General features: G+C 38.3%; 3 protein-coding genes across 9 annotated transcripts in view; 1 reads left to right on the top strand and 2 right to left on the bottom strand.

Annotated features, from left to right (window-relative positions):
* The window catches only part of LOC137099895 (septin-9-like), a 60,623-nt gene that overhangs the window by 20,114 nt on the left and 20,027 nt on the right, over window positions 1–20,482 (top strand). For all 5 annotated transcript variants that reach the window (XM_067477278.1, XM_067477282.1, XM_067477280.1 and 2 more), the window contains one exon: window positions 7,119–7,874. In XM_067477278.1, the coding sequence (XP_067333379.1) occupies window positions 7,119–7,874 (756 nt within the window). The remainder of the gene's footprint in view (window positions 1–7,118; window positions 7,875–20,482) is intronic.
* LOC137099896 (uncharacterized) lies at window positions 11,383–13,129 on the bottom strand. The gene has a single exon (XM_067477286.1). The coding sequence runs from the start codon at window positions 13,107–13,109 to the stop codon at window positions 11,640–11,642; it is 1,470 nt and encodes a 489-aa protein (XP_067333387.1). The 5' UTR covers window positions 13,110–13,129; the 3' UTR covers window positions 11,383–11,639.
* LOC137099897 (uncharacterized) lies at window positions 14,498–19,329 on the bottom strand. 3 transcript variants are annotated; one of them, XM_067477287.1, is made up of 4 exons: window positions 19,171–19,329; window positions 18,717–18,788; window positions 16,813–18,434; window positions 14,498–16,021 (listed from the first exon to the last, which is right to left on the bottom strand). In XM_067477287.1, the coding sequence occupies exon 4, from the start codon at window positions 16,015–16,017 to the stop codon at window positions 15,133–15,135; it is 885 nt and encodes a 294-aa protein (XP_067333388.1). In that variant the 5' UTR covers window positions 16,018–16,021; window positions 16,813–18,434; window positions 18,717–18,788; window positions 19,171–19,329; the 3' UTR covers window positions 14,498–15,132. The 3 variants fall into 3 exon arrangements, with proteins under 3 accessions (XP_067333388.1, XP_067333389.1, XP_067333390.1); XM_067477288.1 differs by having other exon boundaries at window positions 18,717–18,765; window positions 19,171–19,314; XM_067477289.1 differs by lacking the exons at window positions 16,813–18,434; window positions 18,717–18,788 and having other exon boundaries at window positions 19,171–19,314.

Raw genomic sequence — 20,482 nt, forward strand, 5'->3', positions numbered from 1 at the left:
GGAATTTACGGCTAAAGTGTTACTCTTTATGGCTTTTTAACCTTTGTTAAAATACAAAATAGAATGTTTGTATGGTTGCCATGTATGCTTCTGAATTCTTGATGTGGCTGCACGAGTCAAAGAGGGACGTTGAAACTGAATTATTATCTATTTACAACTATCTCCATCTTAGAGAGGCCATATAATTGGGTTGTTATATATTATGTTAACACTCAGGAGACAGGAGGTGATCACATGGCTGTGAGGGGAACACCTGGCCCACCTCCGTCTCCGCTCCTTCTCCACCCGTCATCCCTCTCCTCCCACTCCCATTCCTTCATTTCCACCTTTCCATCCTCCAGCTGTGTTTCCCCTTTCCCTCTTTCAGCAGCTTGTCCCTTCTCAGCCCCTCTCCCCTCGGTCGGACTGCCTGGTAGATGTGAGGAGGGCGGGTGGAGGTTGACAGCCTGTCTATGTCACTATCTGTCTCCTGTCTCCCACAAACACATAACCATTAGGAAAGCATCCACACTTGTCCAGATCTGCACCTCTGTCAACACCAGTTTGCTTGTGGTATGTATGGTGGATGTGTCACAGTCCCTCTCCCTCTCTCACTGTCTTTAGGTCCTGACACTGCTGGCTTACATAGTGCAACAGAGCAGAAAGATAAGTGGCGTTCAGAAATTACAGGTATCAGGGCAAAGTAGTGTTAACCGTTCGGCTCCAAGTCATTCTTTTAGCCATCCCTCACTTATGTGTAAAAACAGCATAATGGGCTACTGTTATGATTGTCAATGGTGTGTGTTGCCTCTGGGTGTGCTGAGTGCGTGTTAATACCTTTGTGTCACCACCATGCACCATGATGTATGGCCTTGTGTGGCTCAGTGAGCACAGCATGGCACAGCAGGGAAGTGATTCCTATGGGTAGTCAACAAGCGATTGAGATTTAAAGTTTAAAGATAAATGTTTTGATGGGCCACATCACAACCAAGTAGAGGAAGAGTACACAAATGTTGAAGTGCAATAACCTGTCTAAAAAGTACTCCACAACATATAGACTTTAATGTGCAATTTAAAGTATAAAGTATTAAGTCTGATGCTGATAAATGCGCAAAGCTTTGTTAGGTTTAACCTGTGTCACTAATTTGACACTAATTTGTGCGATATGTCAATCTAATTCACAGAGTAAGTGTGTGAATGGAAGAAGAGCAAGCTCTCCATGTGACAATGAGTCTATGCACCGTGTCACTGTTGTTGGACACCACTTTTAATTCACTGTCGCGCCTTTAACTGATGACGCCAGTGAATGACTAAAGAAAGGAGTTTCTTGCCTATGAGGTTGATGATCTCAGCTGTGACCTTAGCCTCACATGCCCGCAGATCATTGACCAAGCCACTGGGCCTTCCGCCGAGCACAACAAACTTGCCTGCGCACAAAACAGAATCTTTTGTCATTTTACACCATTTTATGCAGCTCCTTGAAAAAGATCTGGTCACGGCTTTCTCTTGGAAAGAGCCCCTTGTATTTTCTTTTCAGAGGCATTCATTAGTTTATCAACCAAAAATGAATCGGCTGTCTGACTTATGTTGATTCATATTACAAGCAGCAGTATCAATACACTGCTAGCAGTTTCTTTTAAATGTTTTCTCCTCTTTCTGTCTGTATCTCCAAGCTGCATGGTAAGGGCATTTGCTGGTCCAGTCAGAGGAAATTCCACAGGAGCAGATTTCTGTGGCGGGTGAAAATGTTGAGCTAGGCAGTGGAGGAGTGGATGTGAGCACAGCTGGGCCTCTTTTTACAGATCAGTAGAGGGTCAGGCTTGCATGGCACTCATGCTTATAGCAAAAGGTTTCATCTCACACTCGTGAGATGAAGTGAAAAATGTTGTAATCTGATAAAGACGTGTGGTTAAAAACAAAATAGAAAAAATTAAAGATTATAGATAAGCACTTTCACAATCCCAGAGTAGAGCTGGTATTCCATAGAGCTGCTGCTGATTGGTTGATTAATCAGTTAGTTGAAAAAAAAAAAATCAATCAACAACATTCATGTGTCTCATTTCCGACGCTGAATTGATTCATTAAAAATAATCATATCATACAATCAGTGATGAAAATATTCATTAGTTGCAGTTTAATTATTCCAACCAAAAAAAAAAAACATTTATTAAAAATGTCAGCCTAATTTGTGACCAGGTGGGTGCCACACTAGTTTCTCTTTTGTTATATGCAGAACTATTTTAACCATGTTTTCTAAATTAGATGACTCAGTGTTTTTTTATAGGACGAAGAGCTACAAAAAAGAAGCTGTTTTTGATGTTTTCAAAAGATAACGCACCACAAACGTTTTATTATGAGCCCTGGTATAAATGTTTTCATTGGTCAAAGAAACAAAATCTGGGGTTAACATGGGATTGGCCTTAATGGATATCTACACGTCGTGTGTACAATGTGCACTCACCAGCTACAGGACAGTTTTCCTGATGCCAACAGAGCTGGTGCTGCTGGGAAGCACAGCGGGTCACTCTGAGGCAGGCCGAACAGCGCAGGTCTTTGTTAGACTTCCAAAGTCCTCTTTTCCTGGTTGCCACATGGAGTGAATCCTGCACTGATTCCAACCCCAGGCAAGACCCCAGGATTATCAGCTGGCCCCATGACTAGAGAGACTTTCTTTTTTGTATTTCAATGGAAAGCTTGTTTCTGCAGGGAATTTAAAGTGTCTTTGACAACCTCCAGACACCTACAGTAGGCTTTGAGACTGAAGGGCGAATGCTGTTATGCTAGTTGATCTTAAGTACCTTTTGACATGCAGTTTTTATCGGCTGCTGTCTTTCAGCAGCGATTGCTCAACATGTGGAACTCACTACATTTTTAAATTCTTGCGATCCTTATAAATTCACTTCTGTTTGAAATGTCAACACTTGTGGTTACCATGGGTACCGCTAAGGTGTTTGTGTACTACAGCAAAACTTATTGAGCAGCTAATTTAACACAGGTGGCCCTGTTGCATTAATTTCCAGGGCAGCCAAATATGCTGAGTTGGAGGTTTGTGCAGCCTGTTGCCTACAGCTCTTCATCTATAGCTGCTTCTTGGTAGTCCTCACAAAAAACTGAACATTGCAGCTGGTGCTACCCTAATTCAATGCATTTGCTGTGACTGCTGGACAATGAAATTAGGAGTTTGGGGTTTTTTCGTTATCTGGGAGGTTTTCATTACCTGATTTTAGTGTTTTGGACAGTGTGTCTTGTTAGCTGTGTGACAAGTGAGGTTCCGTGGTGTAAAGGTTAGCACTCTGGACTTTGATTCCAGCGATCTGACTTCAAATCTCAGTCGAACCTAGTGGTTTATGGACTTTGAGCATTTAAATGTGTGAACAAATATATTAAAGGTGCTACGTGGAGTTTTCTTGCACACAAACAACATTCACATCTTGTATTTTTAAGTCTAGCAGAAGTATTGAAGGTATTTCCTAATAAAACCTTTTAAAAACAGATTTTGTTTATAACCAACTTTATACTTTTTTACATATATTCCTCCCGGCTTGTATTCTTTGTCTTACTTGTAGATCAGTGGAACCGTGAGAATAAAGTCGCATTCAAGTCTTCCTGCATGCACAACCTGTTATCTAAACACTGCTCCATAGCATTAACAGAAGTATAAATGTCCACAGTATAACTTTAGCGTTGTTGCATACTGTGTAACTATAATAACAGTTTGGAAACTAAATATTGGACAGTTACGATACAGTATAAGATTTCCAGTAATTCTCGAAAACTGAAGACAAAAGGCAGGGCTACATCTTTCTGCCCCTTTTTGCTCATCTATTGTCATGGTCAGAGAGGCACAGAGCATGTCCATGTGGAGCTCATCTAGTACAGGCTACACTGGAGAACAGAATAGCAACATCATGTGATTTTCTGGCTGTTTAAATATGTTTCAGTTCATTGCGTGGTTGCCTGCCAGTGTCTGACAAAGTGTTATTTTAAAAACACCATGTAATGCTTTGCAATGAGTTTCAGTGTCTACCTTATTTGGTGATCCAGACTGTTGGATTCGAAGCGTATCAAGTTCAAGATTATTAAGGTTCAATCTTATGCTCAATCTTTAAAGGTTTTGTTTCAATTCCAGTAAGATGCATACAGCTACATTTTATCTTCCCAAAACGGTACAGAAAAATCGGCACACACTGTCATAAAAACTTTATGCAATCATATCATACATAGATATACAGTACTGGCAGATGGAAGCAAACAAAGTGCCTTTATACATAGATATTAATGTGACATTAATCTACCCATCTGCCTTTGTTTTGCACAGACACACAGACTTCATGATGCAGTGACCATTCGGGTTGTTTGATCTACTCTACAGCTGCTTAAACACACAAATGCATACAAAGAAAGATAGAAATATGGCTGACAGAGCTTCTGTCTCTTGTATGTGTGAGGACTGTTGCCACACAGCAGGGACACGCCACACTCTTAACTCAATTTCAGGCAAACAGGTCATTATTTCCTTATTCCTTTGCTTTTGCTGCTTAGTCCAATGGCTCGAGGTCTTGCCATTTAAGGCCGAGAACCACACATCCATGAAGAGTGCTAGTGGAGTTTGTTGAAAGAACACGAGGAGAATTAGCTACAGTAAATTTGCTGCTCAATTTGCATTTCCTCTCCTTTGTTCACTGATGAGAAATTCCTACTGTAAATATTACAAGCCTTTACCACTTCACCCATTTCTTTTACACATACCTCCATTGTAACTTTCCACGCTTTTTTTCCTTTACCTTAAAGAAAAACAGAACACACTGAGAACCCTGTATTCCGGGAAACATTTTGAAATGAAACTACATTATTCCACGTGACCAACACAAAGAAGTTATTGTTATAGGACAAGATCCGTGATGCTGGAATGGGACACCAGCGATGCATAGTTTGAATTGGAGTCGACATGTTTTTGTATCTGTGTTTTTTTATCTTGTCTTTTTAGTAGTGTAATGAAGAAGTGCCAAAACTGAAAAGTAAACAGTAAACCAGGAGGAATATGGTTTATGGTATTCTGTATTTCAAAGTTAATGCTGTCAGGGCAAGCCCTCCACAAAATATTTGAGGACAGTGTACCAGGACTACATGTCATTTGTTTAACACACTAACCGTGGAGTTTCAGAGATGCTGGTAGATTTTGTTACACTTGGATCGAGGAAGATAATATAACACATTTAGCATGCAGGAATCAGAGTGCTATAAAGATTCTACTTTAACTCTTGGCATGAAAGTTTAAACAATTCATTACCCAAAACTATCATTTTAACTTTCAATTGGCAAAGGTGCAGCACTATTGATGGCCGGTTGTTTACTATATAAAACGAATGCATCTCAAACAACAGTCTTAGCTTTTTTAAAGCAAATGTTCAGTAGGGATTGCTTAGTTGGAATTCAGTGTCACACTGAAGGTTAATAAAAGTATAACAGCACGTGAGGCTGACAATGACTGACCCAATATTTACTAAAAATTCATTTTTACACAGGACATATTAAATCCTACTCATACGAGGGCTTAATTAAACCAGCATTTCACATTGTATTCTGAGAATCCATTAGCTGTTCTTTTGTGTCTCTAATATGAGACACAGAAGACCTGCAGAAAAATAGCAAGGATGTAAAAACTGTGAGTTCCAGGAAGAGGGTATTGTCCCATGCTGGTGCTTGGCTCGTCAACCTTGACGCAGGCCAGAAGCCTACGCAGGCTTGTGTGTTTATCTGGGATGGGGGGCTGTATCGCTCCAAGACCTGGAGCTTTTCAAGCTTCTGGGTTTGAGTTGAGGGGAGCCATGTGTCACCCCAACCCTCAAATGAATCTTTAAATGGCCGAAGAAAAAAGCATTTGTTAAACAGCTGTAACAACTAAAAACACAAAAGGCTGGTGTTGGAGTACTGGCACATTTTTGTAATATGGTTTGGATAAAACTTTTAGGGCAATTTTTTAGACACTTAATATGAAACATATAAATGCAGTTATTTTAACAGAAAGAAAAATACCTAAAAAATATAATTTATTTTAATCTTTCAAGGGACTTCTAGCGGTATGATATAAAACACAGCATTCTACTCTATTCTTTGAACTAACCACACACAATAAATAGTATACAAAAGCGCATTTACATTCAGATATTTTTGCCCTCAAACGGAATTAAACCCGGAGGGTTGGTGATGACATTATCTTCCAATTTACCTGTAGTTCATTATTATCGACTTACAGGTACATTCAAGGTATGAAAATAAAACATTGGTACTTTTGTCAGGTCGCTGCTGTAAACTTAAAGAACAAATAAAAATTGCACGCGCAAAATATGGCACCTTAAAACGCACGCTATAGAGTAATTGAGACGTCACGTGATCATTTAACTTCGGACAAGGCGTGGTCAGTCGGATGGTCGTCATGTCAACAGGTGTGCCGCATGTTCCGGTAATGTAACGGATCAAGTAGTGGCGAGTCGTGAGTGTAATTTGAGAAAGTCTTTAGCCAGAGGACTGAGCCCTTCTCCTCGTTAGGTGGTAGATGTGAGTTTGTACTATATTGTTAAGCCATAACAGTTGAGAATAAAGGGACATTTATCGCGGAGACTAAAAGTTATAAACGCCATGCTATCGGGCTATGTGAAGCGTGTCAAATCCGGTAAGACTACGAAATGGCTAATACAATGCTAAAAATGATTTCAGCTGCAACAGCCGCCAGTAACCTGAGTCTGTACCTAAAATGCTCATGTGTGATGTTCATCGATACATGAACATTGATTTGAGGTAAATAATCTACTATTTGGAAGAGGAAAATCCTGTCAATGAGTGGATGGAATAAATAACTTCGAACTTGTTTAATAATCAAACGCATGATGGTGGCCAGGCCAAGAGCCTGCATAGGATAGAAATTTTAAATTTCGGAAACGTTCACAAGCTCTTACTGTGTGTCTTTTTAAGGAATACACTGTGAGAAATGTTGCAGGTCTTCATGATCTGTGTTTGTTCTTTTTTGGTTTGTTTGTTTTTTAGTATATTGTTGCTTGGGCTGCAAGAACAGCCAGAACCAGCTTCTGTATGAGACATTCTTCTATTTCTTATCTAACCACAAATCTTCTGTTTTTCAGCACTGAAACGGTCATTTGAGGTGGAAGAAACTGACACATCCACACACCCCTCACCGCTATCACGTCGTACAACCAACCCTCTTCGCTCATCTGCCTCCTCCACATCCAGCCAACGGAGCTACGACCTGAGCTCCCGCAACTCTGATTACTCCTCTTCCAGATCTTCTCCCTCTGAGTCCTCCAATCCACGGTCCCCAAATACCGGCATGAGGCGCATTGAGTTAGGGGCCCGTAACCCTGATCTAGCGTCTTCCCGTCGCACAGAAATCTCCATTGAGGTCTCCTCGAAGCAGATTGACAACTCACCCAGTGCCGGCATTGCCCGCTTTGGCCTCAAACGCCCTGAGGTCAGCCTGAGCAGTCGGAGTACCAGCCTTGACAGCAACTCCTCCAACTCCATGTCCAGCTCCACAAACAGGCGGGCAGAGCTTGGCATGGCACGATCCCATGAGCCCCCTGCCCCTCCCAGGAGGATGGATGCCCAGCTCTCATCAGCCCCAGTCTCTAGGATCCCTGACCCTCCCCAGAGAAGAGCAGAACCCCCATCTCCTAGCCTCAGTACAGTAGATGGGACAACCAGGAGACCAGAGATTCCCGTCTTTAGACAGCCAGATGGTTTGGTCCCAGGCAGTTCAATAGAGAACAACAATCATCCACCACCTGCACCTACTGCTTCCTTGCCTTCCCTGGCAGAGACCCGTGTGGAGAGGGTGCAGTCTCCTGTCACAGAGGTGCCCACAGCCCGAGCAATAGACAGTGAGTACCCTTTCAGTTTAGTCTGTTATCTATACCAGTTCTTGTGTGTACTATGGAGAAGTCGACTGCCTGTCTTGGAACTTTGTTTTTGATTAAAGTGCCAGTTGACTGTTATTGGGTTAGGGTTAGATATTTGATTTGTAAACAGATTCAACATGGCCTTTCTTTCTAAATCTAGCAACTTGCAACAGTTTGGCAGCCACTACATTATGATGAAATCATTTTACCATTGCTTACTGTATAACTGCACAGTTTCTCTTCTCCTATGACCTAAGACACTCTGTCATTTTGAGATGAGATATATTTATGCTCAAACACACTGAATGGATCTCTGCATTGAAGTATTTTTTTTATCTGTATTTAAATATTTCTTGTAACTTGACTTTAAATAATTTGGGTGATTTTATTTGTATTCAAAGTAATTTTTTTTTTAAGAATAAGACTTTATTCTAGCTACTAGAAGAATTCAGCTGTGAAATAATAGTAGCAACTAGATGAGGCCTTGTGAGCGTGTCTGTATAGACTGATGTGATCTGTAAATGTAGGTCAGGGAGGGTGATGATGAGAATCCCAGTGCTGCTCCCATGACGGCAGTTTAAAAAAAACAAAAAAACCCTGACACACATAAGCAGCTAAACTCCCTAGCTCACTTGAACTTGAATCAGCCTCTGGAGTCTAACTGTAAAATCACTTTGTCTCAGGTTTTGTGGCATTTTAATTTATTAAGTCAATCAGTTTTTGACTCTGTTTGTTATTTATGCATTTTCTTTGTTCACTGTTGCCTGGACTTTTGTTACATTAGTTAACACAAATTATATCTTACAATTATATTTAAAACAAATGTGAATACAAAATCTATCCTTGTCTAGACAGTACATGGGTGTTTTTCTTTTATTTTGCAGTGAATGTTGACTCATTTCCCACACATGTGGTACAGAGATAATGCCAAAACCTAAACTGAGCATCAGATGTTTTTGTAGTAACGTTCACTGTACTTTAAGTACTGGTTTAAATGTGGTAAAACATCAAAAAATGTCCCACAACTGTGGTAAAGTATTGAATACCAGTGAGTCATTGTTTCGTTGGACTAACTTTCCGGGCTGACCAGGTCAGTGGAACAAAGCTGTTGAATATTATGCATGTAATTAAGTCATCCCACAATGACGTCGTATTTGATTTGAGCTAGGATTTTTTTGTATTAGCTTTATTTTTATTTATTTATTTTGCCCCAAATCTACTAGTGGAATGGGGGACTAGTGATGACAGGGTTGGTCAGTTTGTTGTTTCAGATGACTGCTGATGTAAGTGACCCCACTTTTATTGTTTGTTTTAGTGTAAGAAATATGTTCTGGATTTTCCTCTTCCACATAGCCTAATATTTATTGTCACCCCATGACTTTCCTTTTAGCACCACCCTCAGGATAAATGTTGCATTTTTAGCTGAATTACCGTTAAGCTCTAGGAAAACCTAAATTGTCAGCAAGTTTATATCTTCCCTTAACCCTTACCATGAGGGAGGATGGATTGCAATCTCCTGAGGCTATTAGAGTATTTAGTACAGTGTAACTGCATCTTTTCACTGTTAAATGTACAGGCTTAAATAGAGTTTTGGAATCAAAAGTGATTCCTATAATGAGTAGTTTGTTTTTTGGCTGTCTATGTAAAATGGCTTCACAACATTTAGTTTCATGTTCTATGTGCTACTGCCTCTCTCTCATCTATCCCGTTAGAACAGCTCATATTTATACGTGTGTGTGTGCGACGTGTGTATAGCCCTGCTATCTGGGGACAGCTGTGCTCATGCATTGCTCTAACTGGTGGAGTTGTATCCAGGCGTAGGCGGCTGGGAGGTGATACATTCCAAATCTGGAGGTCATAAAACTTTCTACATAAAAATAGAAAGCCTTCAATTTCCACTTTTTATGCAGTGCGTTGCATGCTTCTGATTTACCCTATCCGCTGGACTTCCTTTACAGACAGCCAGGGATGTATTTTAATCTTCTCTCTTGTTAAAGAGACTTCTTTCTTGTAATTTCGGAGGTACCAACGCTGCCACTGTAGCATGCAAATTGGCATGCTAAGTATCTGAAGTGTTTCCTGGGGGGGGGGAAAGCGAGAGGATTAAGTCTCAACTTCTGCCACATTTGGCTCAGATCTCCTCGTTCCTGCTCAGCTGTGCATGTGGAGGCAGGGAGGCCTTGCTAGAAAGAAGGTTGAGAAGAAGTCCACTGATGGGAGGTAAAAAGAGCAAGCAGTGTTAGTGGTCACAGGGGAAGATGGAAAAAACGGAGAGGGACTTTAAGTGTTTGAAAGACTGATTTTCAGTAAAGCCTGTTTGGAGGGAGAAAACAAAATGAGAAAAGCCTTCTTTAACCCTCAGTCACTTGGGAGTAAAACAAAACCAACAGACCACAGTGCTTTGACGACATGCCCGAAACTACAGTTTACTTTCCATTTCCTCATCAAGTACACACTACGTGGATTCAGGCAAATTCTTAAAGTGTTTCTTATTTACATAAAATAATAAATATTTATTTATTTCTTAGAAGAGAAAACTGGGGATGTTTTCTGTTTATGCCTTTGTTAACCTTCTGTTGTTGTTTGTGTAAGGGCTGTTACTGCTGGGCTGCTGCCGTTGTGTGTTTTCAGTGTGTGTCTCAAATTTTTGTGGGAAAACACAACATAGTGATACAGAGTTAGTTTAATATTTGAAAAAAGGCACCTTTTTTGATATATCTAACAAAAATGAGGATAGCTGTTTAGGAATCTGCATGCCTGACTGTCAATACACCCAATGTTTAAATAAATGCTTTAGTTAGTTAGTTAGGTGCCAGTATTGATGCAAGCATATTAATTTAGATAAGGTAAGTCCTTTGGTCAGAGTTCAGCATGAAAGGAGAAGCAGGGTGAGGCACTTTTCACACACAGGCGATTCAGTGTTTGAGCGGAACTAGAGTACCTTATAGCATTGTGATAGTTTCTGGTTACTATATCACAAAGAAACCATCACAACCTACTGTGCAACTGCTAGAAAGGAAGCTAGGAGAATAAACAATTTACCAAACAAATGGTTATTAATGTTGTAATTTTTTAAAATTTTATGTCAGTGTATATTTTGAACAACGACAACTTCTTAACCTATGGTCTGTGGTGTCTTGTGTTAGCGTGCTGAGTATTATCTTCACAACATTAAAACAGTGGTCATCTCTTTCACACCAAAGGCCTTTTGATAAGCCTGCCTGAAACTTTGCTAGAAGCAAGGACTGTGTCTATCACAAGGGAAAGAAATGATTTCTCATAATTTTTTTTTGGTGGGGGGGAGATTGGCTTCCATTGGCCACACATTATTTTAACAGACTGTTGTCTTTATGTTTTTCCTAATAACTTATGCATGTCTAATTTCTTTAAGGTTTAAAATAAAACTGTGACGTGTCTGATTGATACAAATGGTTTTATACAATCAATTTTTAACATTACAGCTAAAATCATAAATAAAATACAATATTCCTTTTTTTTTTTTTTTGCCAAAAATGTTTTAATGTATTAGTTTCATGTCTATCAAACACAAAATAAGTCAAGAGTAAGGCACTGTTGGATTAGATGTGCAAAAGCAGCACATTATCTTCTATAATAAACATAATAAGCTTAATGTTTAATCAATAAAATGAAATGTGTTATCATTTCATACTGTGGTAGATCACATACATCTATACATTACATTGTGTGTTAAAAGATGGTATATAAGTGCATCTCTTGTACTCTTTATCACTTCCAGCTTGGAGTGCGTGCTTTAACTACCTCATCTCTGAGAATGAATCGTGCTTGGACTCCTGGAGCAATTGACATACTTGAGTGATATACATAGACATCATAAAAGAAATCTTCAGAATCAAATTTAAATTTAGTTGCCCACTGCCACTGTCGCCATTCATAGTTATTTGTGGCTTTGTTTTCAGAAGTATAGAACCCGACCCAAGACTTGTTAAATTCTGACCTCCAGTTTCTGAAAGACTTTGTCACATACAAGCGAGCACAAGCCTTACCATCCTTTGCAAAGATTTGGAGACTTGCATTGTAGTCTGTTATATTTACTGCGTCAGGGTTCTTGAACTCACGACCTCTGCATATCTCCTCTCCCACCCCTTTAAAGAAGCAGCACCTTGTCCTTACGTCATGCAACCGGGCCTGCAGGCCATTGTTCAGTGGTACTGAGGTGTCATAACTGCCTGATTCACTCATCCCAATGCACTTATAAGTCTTGGCTTTCTGGCCCTCGTTGTTTTCAAAAAGCACTACCATCACACCTTCTTTTTGACTATGTCTAGGAATTTTGCTCCAAAGAATCCTGGCTTTTCCATTTGTGCCAGTTACTACCTTAAGTGTTATGCCACCCTTCTGATTGGCTTGTAAAATCCTCATAGATGGTTGGTCTTGTCTGTTTTCTGGGATATTGACAACAAAATCAGAATGTGTGCTGTGGTTGCGTCTTCCTGCAGCACCCTGAGGTCTGTTGTGTTGGTTGGAGGAATACTTTTCCTGGATCACAATATATAACAGTAGTCCTAGGCAGGCGAGGTGGCCCCATGTGTTTCTGATGTCCTGTAACTTTGAATCATCAGCGTTGCTTTCAAAGTTGTCTCTGACTTCAGACAGTGAGTTCCATTGGTTAGGTTCGGCAGAAAATGCTCTGATCTGTCTCAAAAGGTTTGTAGTGACCTGGTATGTATGTTCCCGCTCATACCTTGTCCCTTGACGTTCAGAAGTCTCGTAATGCTGTGTGATATACACTCGGTCTATCCTCGGCCAATCTTGGTGTTCTAGGTTCTGCCCTCTGACTCTGAATATGATCCGATCCCTGTTTCTTCCATCATACTCCGTTCCGGGATGGGTAACATAGGGTGGAAACTGCACAGGACTGCGATGATTAAGATTACCAACAGTGTAGTACCGGTATCCTTGAGGCAGTGGGTCCAACACCCTCTCAAAGTTGCCATAATAATGTGTGCCGTAATCCCCATCATTTGGGTCAAAGGTCAGCCGTATAACATTATTATTGTCAATCCTTACTGTGTCAGCAAACCAGTAGAGTAGCAGAAGGCTGTGCTTGGGCACTGACTGTGCAAAGTTGATTTTCTTCAAATCATTGATAGAATCCAGTTTTTGTACCGCTGACACAGAAGTCTGGACAAGGCAAGCTACACAAAAAAATGTGACCTTTGTTGATATCATCTTCATCCTGTATAGACATTAAAAATTTCATTATTCGCCCTCTGTACAAGCTTTTATAATGCATGTGTTTTTAACCAAGGGTGCATATGCTAGTTTTTATTTAATTTAAATCTCTTTTTATAATTGCTGTTGTTGTTGTGTTTTTTACTGGGTTATTTTGCCATCAGTTACTTGTTTGACTAATGAATAACAAATGCATGGCATATTTCCTATCTAGAATAAAAGTAAAAAACTGTTAAATTTTTAAGCATATATGGTGGTTGTTACTTAAAATGGACATATTATTGTACTCTTTACTTCTATTTAACAGTATCCTATGATGCCAAATACATTTCAAAGGACTGCCAAAGTGTAACCTAATCTACTCCAATTTACATGTCACCAAACATATTGGCACTTAGTGTCTTACATGCAAAGAACCCTTAAAAGAATTAGGTTTCTGTCATTAATAATGTTAAATTAAAGGTAAATCAAACTCTAGCCTTCTTAGTGTAAAAATAAAGAGCTCACCTTCCTTATAAGCTAAATGATGACACAAGAATTGCAAATTGTTACAGGAAGCTTGGTGAACCTGCTGTTTAGGTAAGAATTTCTACTTTATTTGAGAAAGGGAAAGAAAAAAGTACAGCATTACAGCACAGCATTTTGGTTTCCTGTTTTTATACATGTTCCTGTTTTTTATATCAGTCTCAATCAATATTCAATTATCACAGATGACTATTAAACCTCATATTTTCTAAACTGTAGTTTATGAACAGTGTTCCTTATAAACATTTATCAAACATAATAAATACACTTTTCCCAGTTACTTGTGTCACACAGAAAGGTACAACCGCTGAGAAGCAAGAGAGTGCATTGCCTACACTGGATTCTAGCACTTCAACTTAGCATTTCTATTAAAGAAATTTGTTTGTGTTAAACAACCACATTCTAGGTGACTGGCAGAATCCTGACTTGGTTTATAACTACAGTTTTCAAAATTTAATGTCAATATTTAGTAATTTTAGAATTACAGTAAGATGACAATACTAAACAGTGAAATGTATTGTTTAACTGTAAAATACTACTTGTTGTACTTGACATCCTGAAGGTAGAAGACTGACATGCTTCAAAGATCCCCACACAAGTATGTGCTGGCTTTAAACTACTTGTTGACCAAGAAGGAATACTGATTTATCCAGTATGTCTATTTAACACTATATAATTTATAGTATAGTATTGCACTTTTTTACAGACTTTATCTATCAAAATTAACAAATAATTCAGATAATTAACTCAGTTTTATTACTTTTAGCCTGTAGTTAAATGAACAGATGTTGTGTTGTGTCAGGCAGTGCTTGTCACAGAATGCTGAGCTTGACATCAGTGTTTAGAAATACATTGTGAAACAAAACCAAACGCAAGTGTTTAATGATTATGAGTTTGTAACAGCAATAAGAGTTTTTTGCAGTCTACCATTCTTCCACACATTCACCTGGACTTTTTGAGGAAATTGAACATTAGTTACTTACAGTACATATGTTAAAAGTGAGTGCATTCTTAACATCCAAAAATGTGTACGTTTAAATTGTACATGAAAGTAATTTAGATTCTTTACATTTCTTTCAAATACATGCTGGATCTGCAGTAAGCCACTACACTGACTTAAACATGGCATTGTTGCATGGGTTAAACCTGGAGCTTTAGGACTATGCAGCAAAGTGCACTATAATAATATTCACACAATAATATAGCAATACAAAAGTTTGCATCTCTATTTATTTAATATACATGTTTGTTGAAGGAACATTTGAAATAAACAACCTATTATTAAACAAGTAAAGTATTTTGTCTCTGATCACAAGAAGGTCATACTGAGCCTATGGCTCAATTATAACTGAGCAACATTTACAAAATAAGCATCTAAGCAAGGAAACATAGAATAGAAGAGTTTGTTCATAATACATTTCAAAGTTCTGCTAGCATCCTGGTCTTCAGTTTCATTGGCAGGCTTTACAGTCACACTAGTGTTTAGACATTATCTATTATCTTATCTCCTCAAATGAGAAAGGAAAAAAAATATCACAAGAAATATAATTAAAATTATCAAACAAACACGCATACATGTATCTGAGGTATCGGCATCCTGATGATTTTGCCTGTCCTCTGGGATGTGGACAGCAAAGTCTGGTTTTGTGTTTCTTCTTGCTGAATGCTGAAGTCTGTTCTGTCTGTATTTATGTTTGGAATACCTTTCCTGCATTACAATAAACAACAGTAGTCCAAGGCAAGCTTGATCACCCCATGTGTTTCTGATGTACCTTAAATCTGAATCATCAGCATTGCCTCCAAAGCAATCCATGAGCTCGGAAAGTGAGTCCCTTTGGGTTTCTACAGAAAACCTTTGGATTTGTCTTAAAAGATTTGGGGTGACGTGGTATGTATGTTGTGGGTCATACCCTCGATGGCGAGTCTCATAATGTTGTGTTATATACACTTGGTCTATTCTCTGCCTTCCCATGCTGTGCTCCCTGACTCTAATTAGGATCCGGGCCCTGTTTCTTCCTGTATCCTCCATCTGGTGATTGACAACATAGAATGGAAGTTCAACAGAACTTTCTTTATTGAGATTACCAACAGTGTAGTACAGATGTCCCCGAGGGAGTTCGTCAAATATCTTCTCAAAGTTGTAGTATTGATGTGAGCCATAGTCTCTGTTGTTTGGGTCAAACGTCAGCCATATCACATTGTTGCTGTCAATTTCAACTGTGTTGGCAAACCAGTGAAGCAGCACAAGACTTTGCTCAGGCACAGATTGACCAAATTTTACTTTCTTCAGATCAGTGATTGAGTTGAGCCTTTTTATGGCTGACACAGAGGTCAGCGCAAGAAACAGGGCTACACAGCAATTCATGCCTCTTCCTGGTATCTTCATCTTCCTGTATTGATTTAAAAAAGTTTTATTATTCATCCATAACCCAAATTATATTTTTATGATTAAATAATTTTAACACACAAATGATACAGTAGGTTCACAGTATAACAAGGACATCTGATACACGTAAGTTTTTTTCCTAATCACCTAGTCAGATACACATTGTCATGTGATTGCTGAGCGGGTAGCCCTGGTGTGATCAGTAATTACAGCCAGAAAAACCTATTGTGTCATTCATATGGGATCCTGGCTATTAATGACTTGAAAATTCAAATATATCCTTTCACCATTAAGGTAAAAATGCCAATTCTACTGCTAAGCAAACTCTTACAATAATGTGTTTGTTGTTTAAGTTAAAATTTCAAATCACCATGATTTGTTAACCCTGTCTTTGCTTAATACTATACTAACCAGTTCATATGTTACTTTATTTATGCATGACTTTGCTCATGTGCCAGTGGCACAAACCAAACCTTCCATCCCTAGAGGACTTGCATGGTTTCATTACATTGTGTTACCTTTAGAGCCAAAAGATGGCAACAAGAAACTAAAAACATGGTCCTATACACATGGCAAACATGCAATACCTGTTCAGAAAGACTAATGTGTCCTCTACAATTTTATGCAAATGTATTATAATGCAACAAAGTTCTGAGAAGAATAACAAAGTGCATTTACAATATCCTACATCTACTCCAAACAAAAAGCAAGCTAACAGATTCTCAACTGCATTCTCTTTTACATTCATTTGAGTTTTAACTTTAATTTAAGCCTTGAATGATAAAAAGAGCTCACCTGCATCAGTCTGCTGTCTTTAAGTCTCAGACCACTGTGTTTAAGTGAAAGCAGTCATAACTGCTTTTAGGTTTTGGTTTTCTAAGAAATGAAACCAGCAAAACAAGAAGTCTGTGAAAAGGGGAGTGGCTTTTATTATTATTTTTATTTTATTTTTTTGGACTGCATAGTGAGAAGCAGGAACATTTGTAATATTATTTGCTCATTACAATACTAGCATGTTTTATTGTTTGCATTTGCATGTACAGTATGTATGAATGCATGTTAATTCTAGTGTTAACTCTTTACAAACTTTTTCATCACAGATTTTGAGATGTCATTATAGGAAGGTGTGTGTGTGTGTGTGTATATATGGTCAAATGCTTATTTATTATAATGGTTAATGCCAATGTTGGCATTTTGCCTTGTATACTGTAGTTTGCCAAGCAACATGCAATAAAATGCTGTAAGAAGAACATTAGGTTAGATCCTTTTTTATTATTTAGTTGGTTATTACATTTCATAATACCATTCTTTAATGTAAATAAATGGTGAGCAAGTTAAAATTAAGTTTGCTGACAACTGTGATAATGTGTAATTTTAATACATTTGGCCTTTAATCACAAATATACCATAGCAAGGCTATAATAAAAACAAATGTTAACATATATTGTACACACTTAAACATGAAGAGGCAATGAAAGCATACAACGGCATTTTAAAAAACAACAAAAAAAACTCTGGCCATCTGGCCTCCTGGTATTCCTCATCATTGGTTTAATCATTAGGACCATGCTCCCTATCTGTCCATTTTTAGAAAATTTTGCAAAACTAATAAGATAACTACTAAAATTATCGCAACTATGAACCACTTTTTCAGATCAGTGGTGTTCCAATGATTTTGCCTGAATTGGGGCCTGAAGTTGAGTTGGTTGGAGTAGTGCTCGTTCTGGATCACAATTAACAACAATAGGCCAAGACCAGCAAGGTTGCCCCAACTTTCTCTGATGATGTTTAACTTGAAGTCATCGATTTGCCCTGGATAATGGTTTCTGAGCTGTGTAAGTGACTGCTGGTTATGTGCCAAAGAAAACTCCCTGATCTCTCTTAAGAGGTTAGTAGAGATCCCATAGGTATGTAGTTGATCATACCTTGTTCCTTCATTTACACGATTCTCAAAATGCTGTGTGATATAAACTTGGTCTATCTGCCATTGAAATCCTGCGTTCAACCCTCTAACTCTAATTATGATTCGTGCCATATTTTTTTGCATATTCTCCATCCGGTAGTTGACAACATAAGATGGAAGTTTAACAGAACTGTTTTGATAGATGTTACCAACAGTGTAGTATTGGTGTCTGTGAGTTAGTTGGTCCAACAGCCCCTCAAAGTTGCCATAATGATGCGAGCCATAATCTCCGTTGTTTGGGTCAAAGGTCAGACATATGCGATTGTTAGCATTAATCTCAACCGTGTTGGCAAACCAGTAGAGCAGCACAAGACTGTGCTTGGGCACAGATCGGCCAAAGTCGATTTCCTTCAAATCATTGATTGAATTGAGCCTTCGTATAGCTGACACTGAAGTCAGGGCAAGGAACAGAACAACACAGCAAATCACGGCTCTCCGTGACATCTTCCTTATCCTGTGTATATATTTTGAAAAGAAATAAAAATGAATCATCCATGCTTTACACTCTGAAGTCATACATGAACAATTGTATAAGCGATTTATCTAGTTATATTTTCTTAATGAATGTATTTAAAATATTTATTTTTGTAGAATGTGCGGGCTATTTTGAAACCCAAAGGATATTATGCAATTTGTATTTAATAGTAATGTTGCTACATTTGTGCGTAAATAAAAGCGTGGTTAGTTAATATAAGGCTTCAGTAGTCTTAGATTACAGAATGTGTTTTTCTCTAACCTTCGTTTATGTTCCCCCTTTGTTTCCTTCCTCAGACGTGAAGGAAGGACTGTAACACACAGTGTGGTGAGCCTTCAAATAAGAGTTTAAATACTGCATTGTTAGAGTGAGTAACGGATTCAAGAGTAATAGCCAGTAAACAAAACCAAAATCAATTTCAACATTCATGAGAACCTGACTAGTGTTGTTACAGATTCAAAATGCAAAACTATTTTTTTTTTTTAACATTGAGTAAAAAATTTTTACAAACAACACATTTTATATTTTCACTTAATTTATTAATTTATTTTTACATTTTTCATTTCTTATTTGTCTTTTAGTCCTGATGTTGGTTACTCAGTAATCATAACTACTGCATTGTGCAGAAAAGCCTCAGGTTATATGCCTCACCCGTTATGTTTGATGGAAGACAAGGAAAGTCAAAAACCTTTTAATCAGGAATGAGGGAGCTCACCTTTTATTTTGCTGCTGGAGGATTTGGAATATGTTCGAAATGTGTGCTGTCCAGTTATTAGTTGTCTATTGTCTCTGCTCAGATTGGTAACTCATATAAGCAGTCAAGTGCTTAAGTTATGGTTTCTTTTGAAATCAAAAGAGGAAACTTGCTAGTTGCACTGCTAGTTGTGATAAGACAAGGAAGTTTCTGACACTTCCTTGTGTCAGAAACTTCAAAAAGTAGTACAGTCTGTACTTATGAAAAGTACAGACTTTTTAATGCTAATACAAATCAATAATGCTGCCTTCCCCAAAGCAAAGATCCAAGCTTTACCTTCTGTTTTATTAAATTTTGTAGCACATCATATGTTTACGTTAAGAGTCTGCACCGTGGATTTGTAAATGGAGCTAAAAAGCATGAGATGTCGACTGTGGCAGCTTTTGGTAAAATGCAGACCTCTTGGACTTCACTCGCTGGTTTAATAAAACAACTGCCATTTTGTTTTTGATCTTGTGTTTTTCTAGGCACTTCAGATCCATTAAAATGTTTGCAGCAAACAAGACATAGACAATAGCGTCTGCATTGTTTTGTCCGAACAAACATACTTCCTTAATTTCAATAGTTTATCTTGGTTTAAAAACTCTGATCAACTTTTTTTTTAATTTTTTTTTAATCTGGTCCCTTAGTCTTATGTAAAAGTAACTGAGTTAGAGTGAAAACACATATCACATAGACCATGTCCTGATGTGCACTACAGGTGTGAAAGAGCAACTCGCATTCTTTGAAGTTCATGTAAAAAATACTGTGACCTATTTACCATTAAAGAGGTACTAGACATTAGGGTTCTAACTGTCCATTAGATCTAAAATATTTACAAAATGCAGGATCCGTGACACACACACTACTACACGCCACCAGCCCCGACTCAGACACATTGACAAGATTGCAGATGCAAGCTAAGAGTAAAAAGTTACTTTTGGTAATTTAACGGATGATGTAGAGATTACTTAAATCTAACTTTGACCAGGGCCCGCTTTTTAACTATTTCTCCAACTTACTCACCCTTTGTCACCACACAAATATGCAAGTTTCTTTTTAAGCATATTTTCAAATTCTTGTAACCAAAGATTTGTTGTTTGGGTACAGCCTAACCTGAAGGAAGGCCTACATCTGTCCACTTGTTCAGTTCAAAAATTATTGGAAATGACACATCCCCATCAGATCAAGACAGGGTTTTAGTTAGTGTGCCAGTAATCCTGATCTGAAAAAAGGGGGTGGTTTAAAAACATTTCATCATGTTCCATAATTGGCAATAGAAGTAAAAATTATT

This window comes from Channa argus, chromosome 15 (genome assembly GCF_033026475.1).
Source record: "Channa argus isolate prfri chromosome 15, Channa argus male v1.0, whole genome shotgun sequence".
NCBI lineage: Eukaryota > Metazoa > Chordata > Actinopteri > Anabantiformes > Channidae > Channa > Channa argus.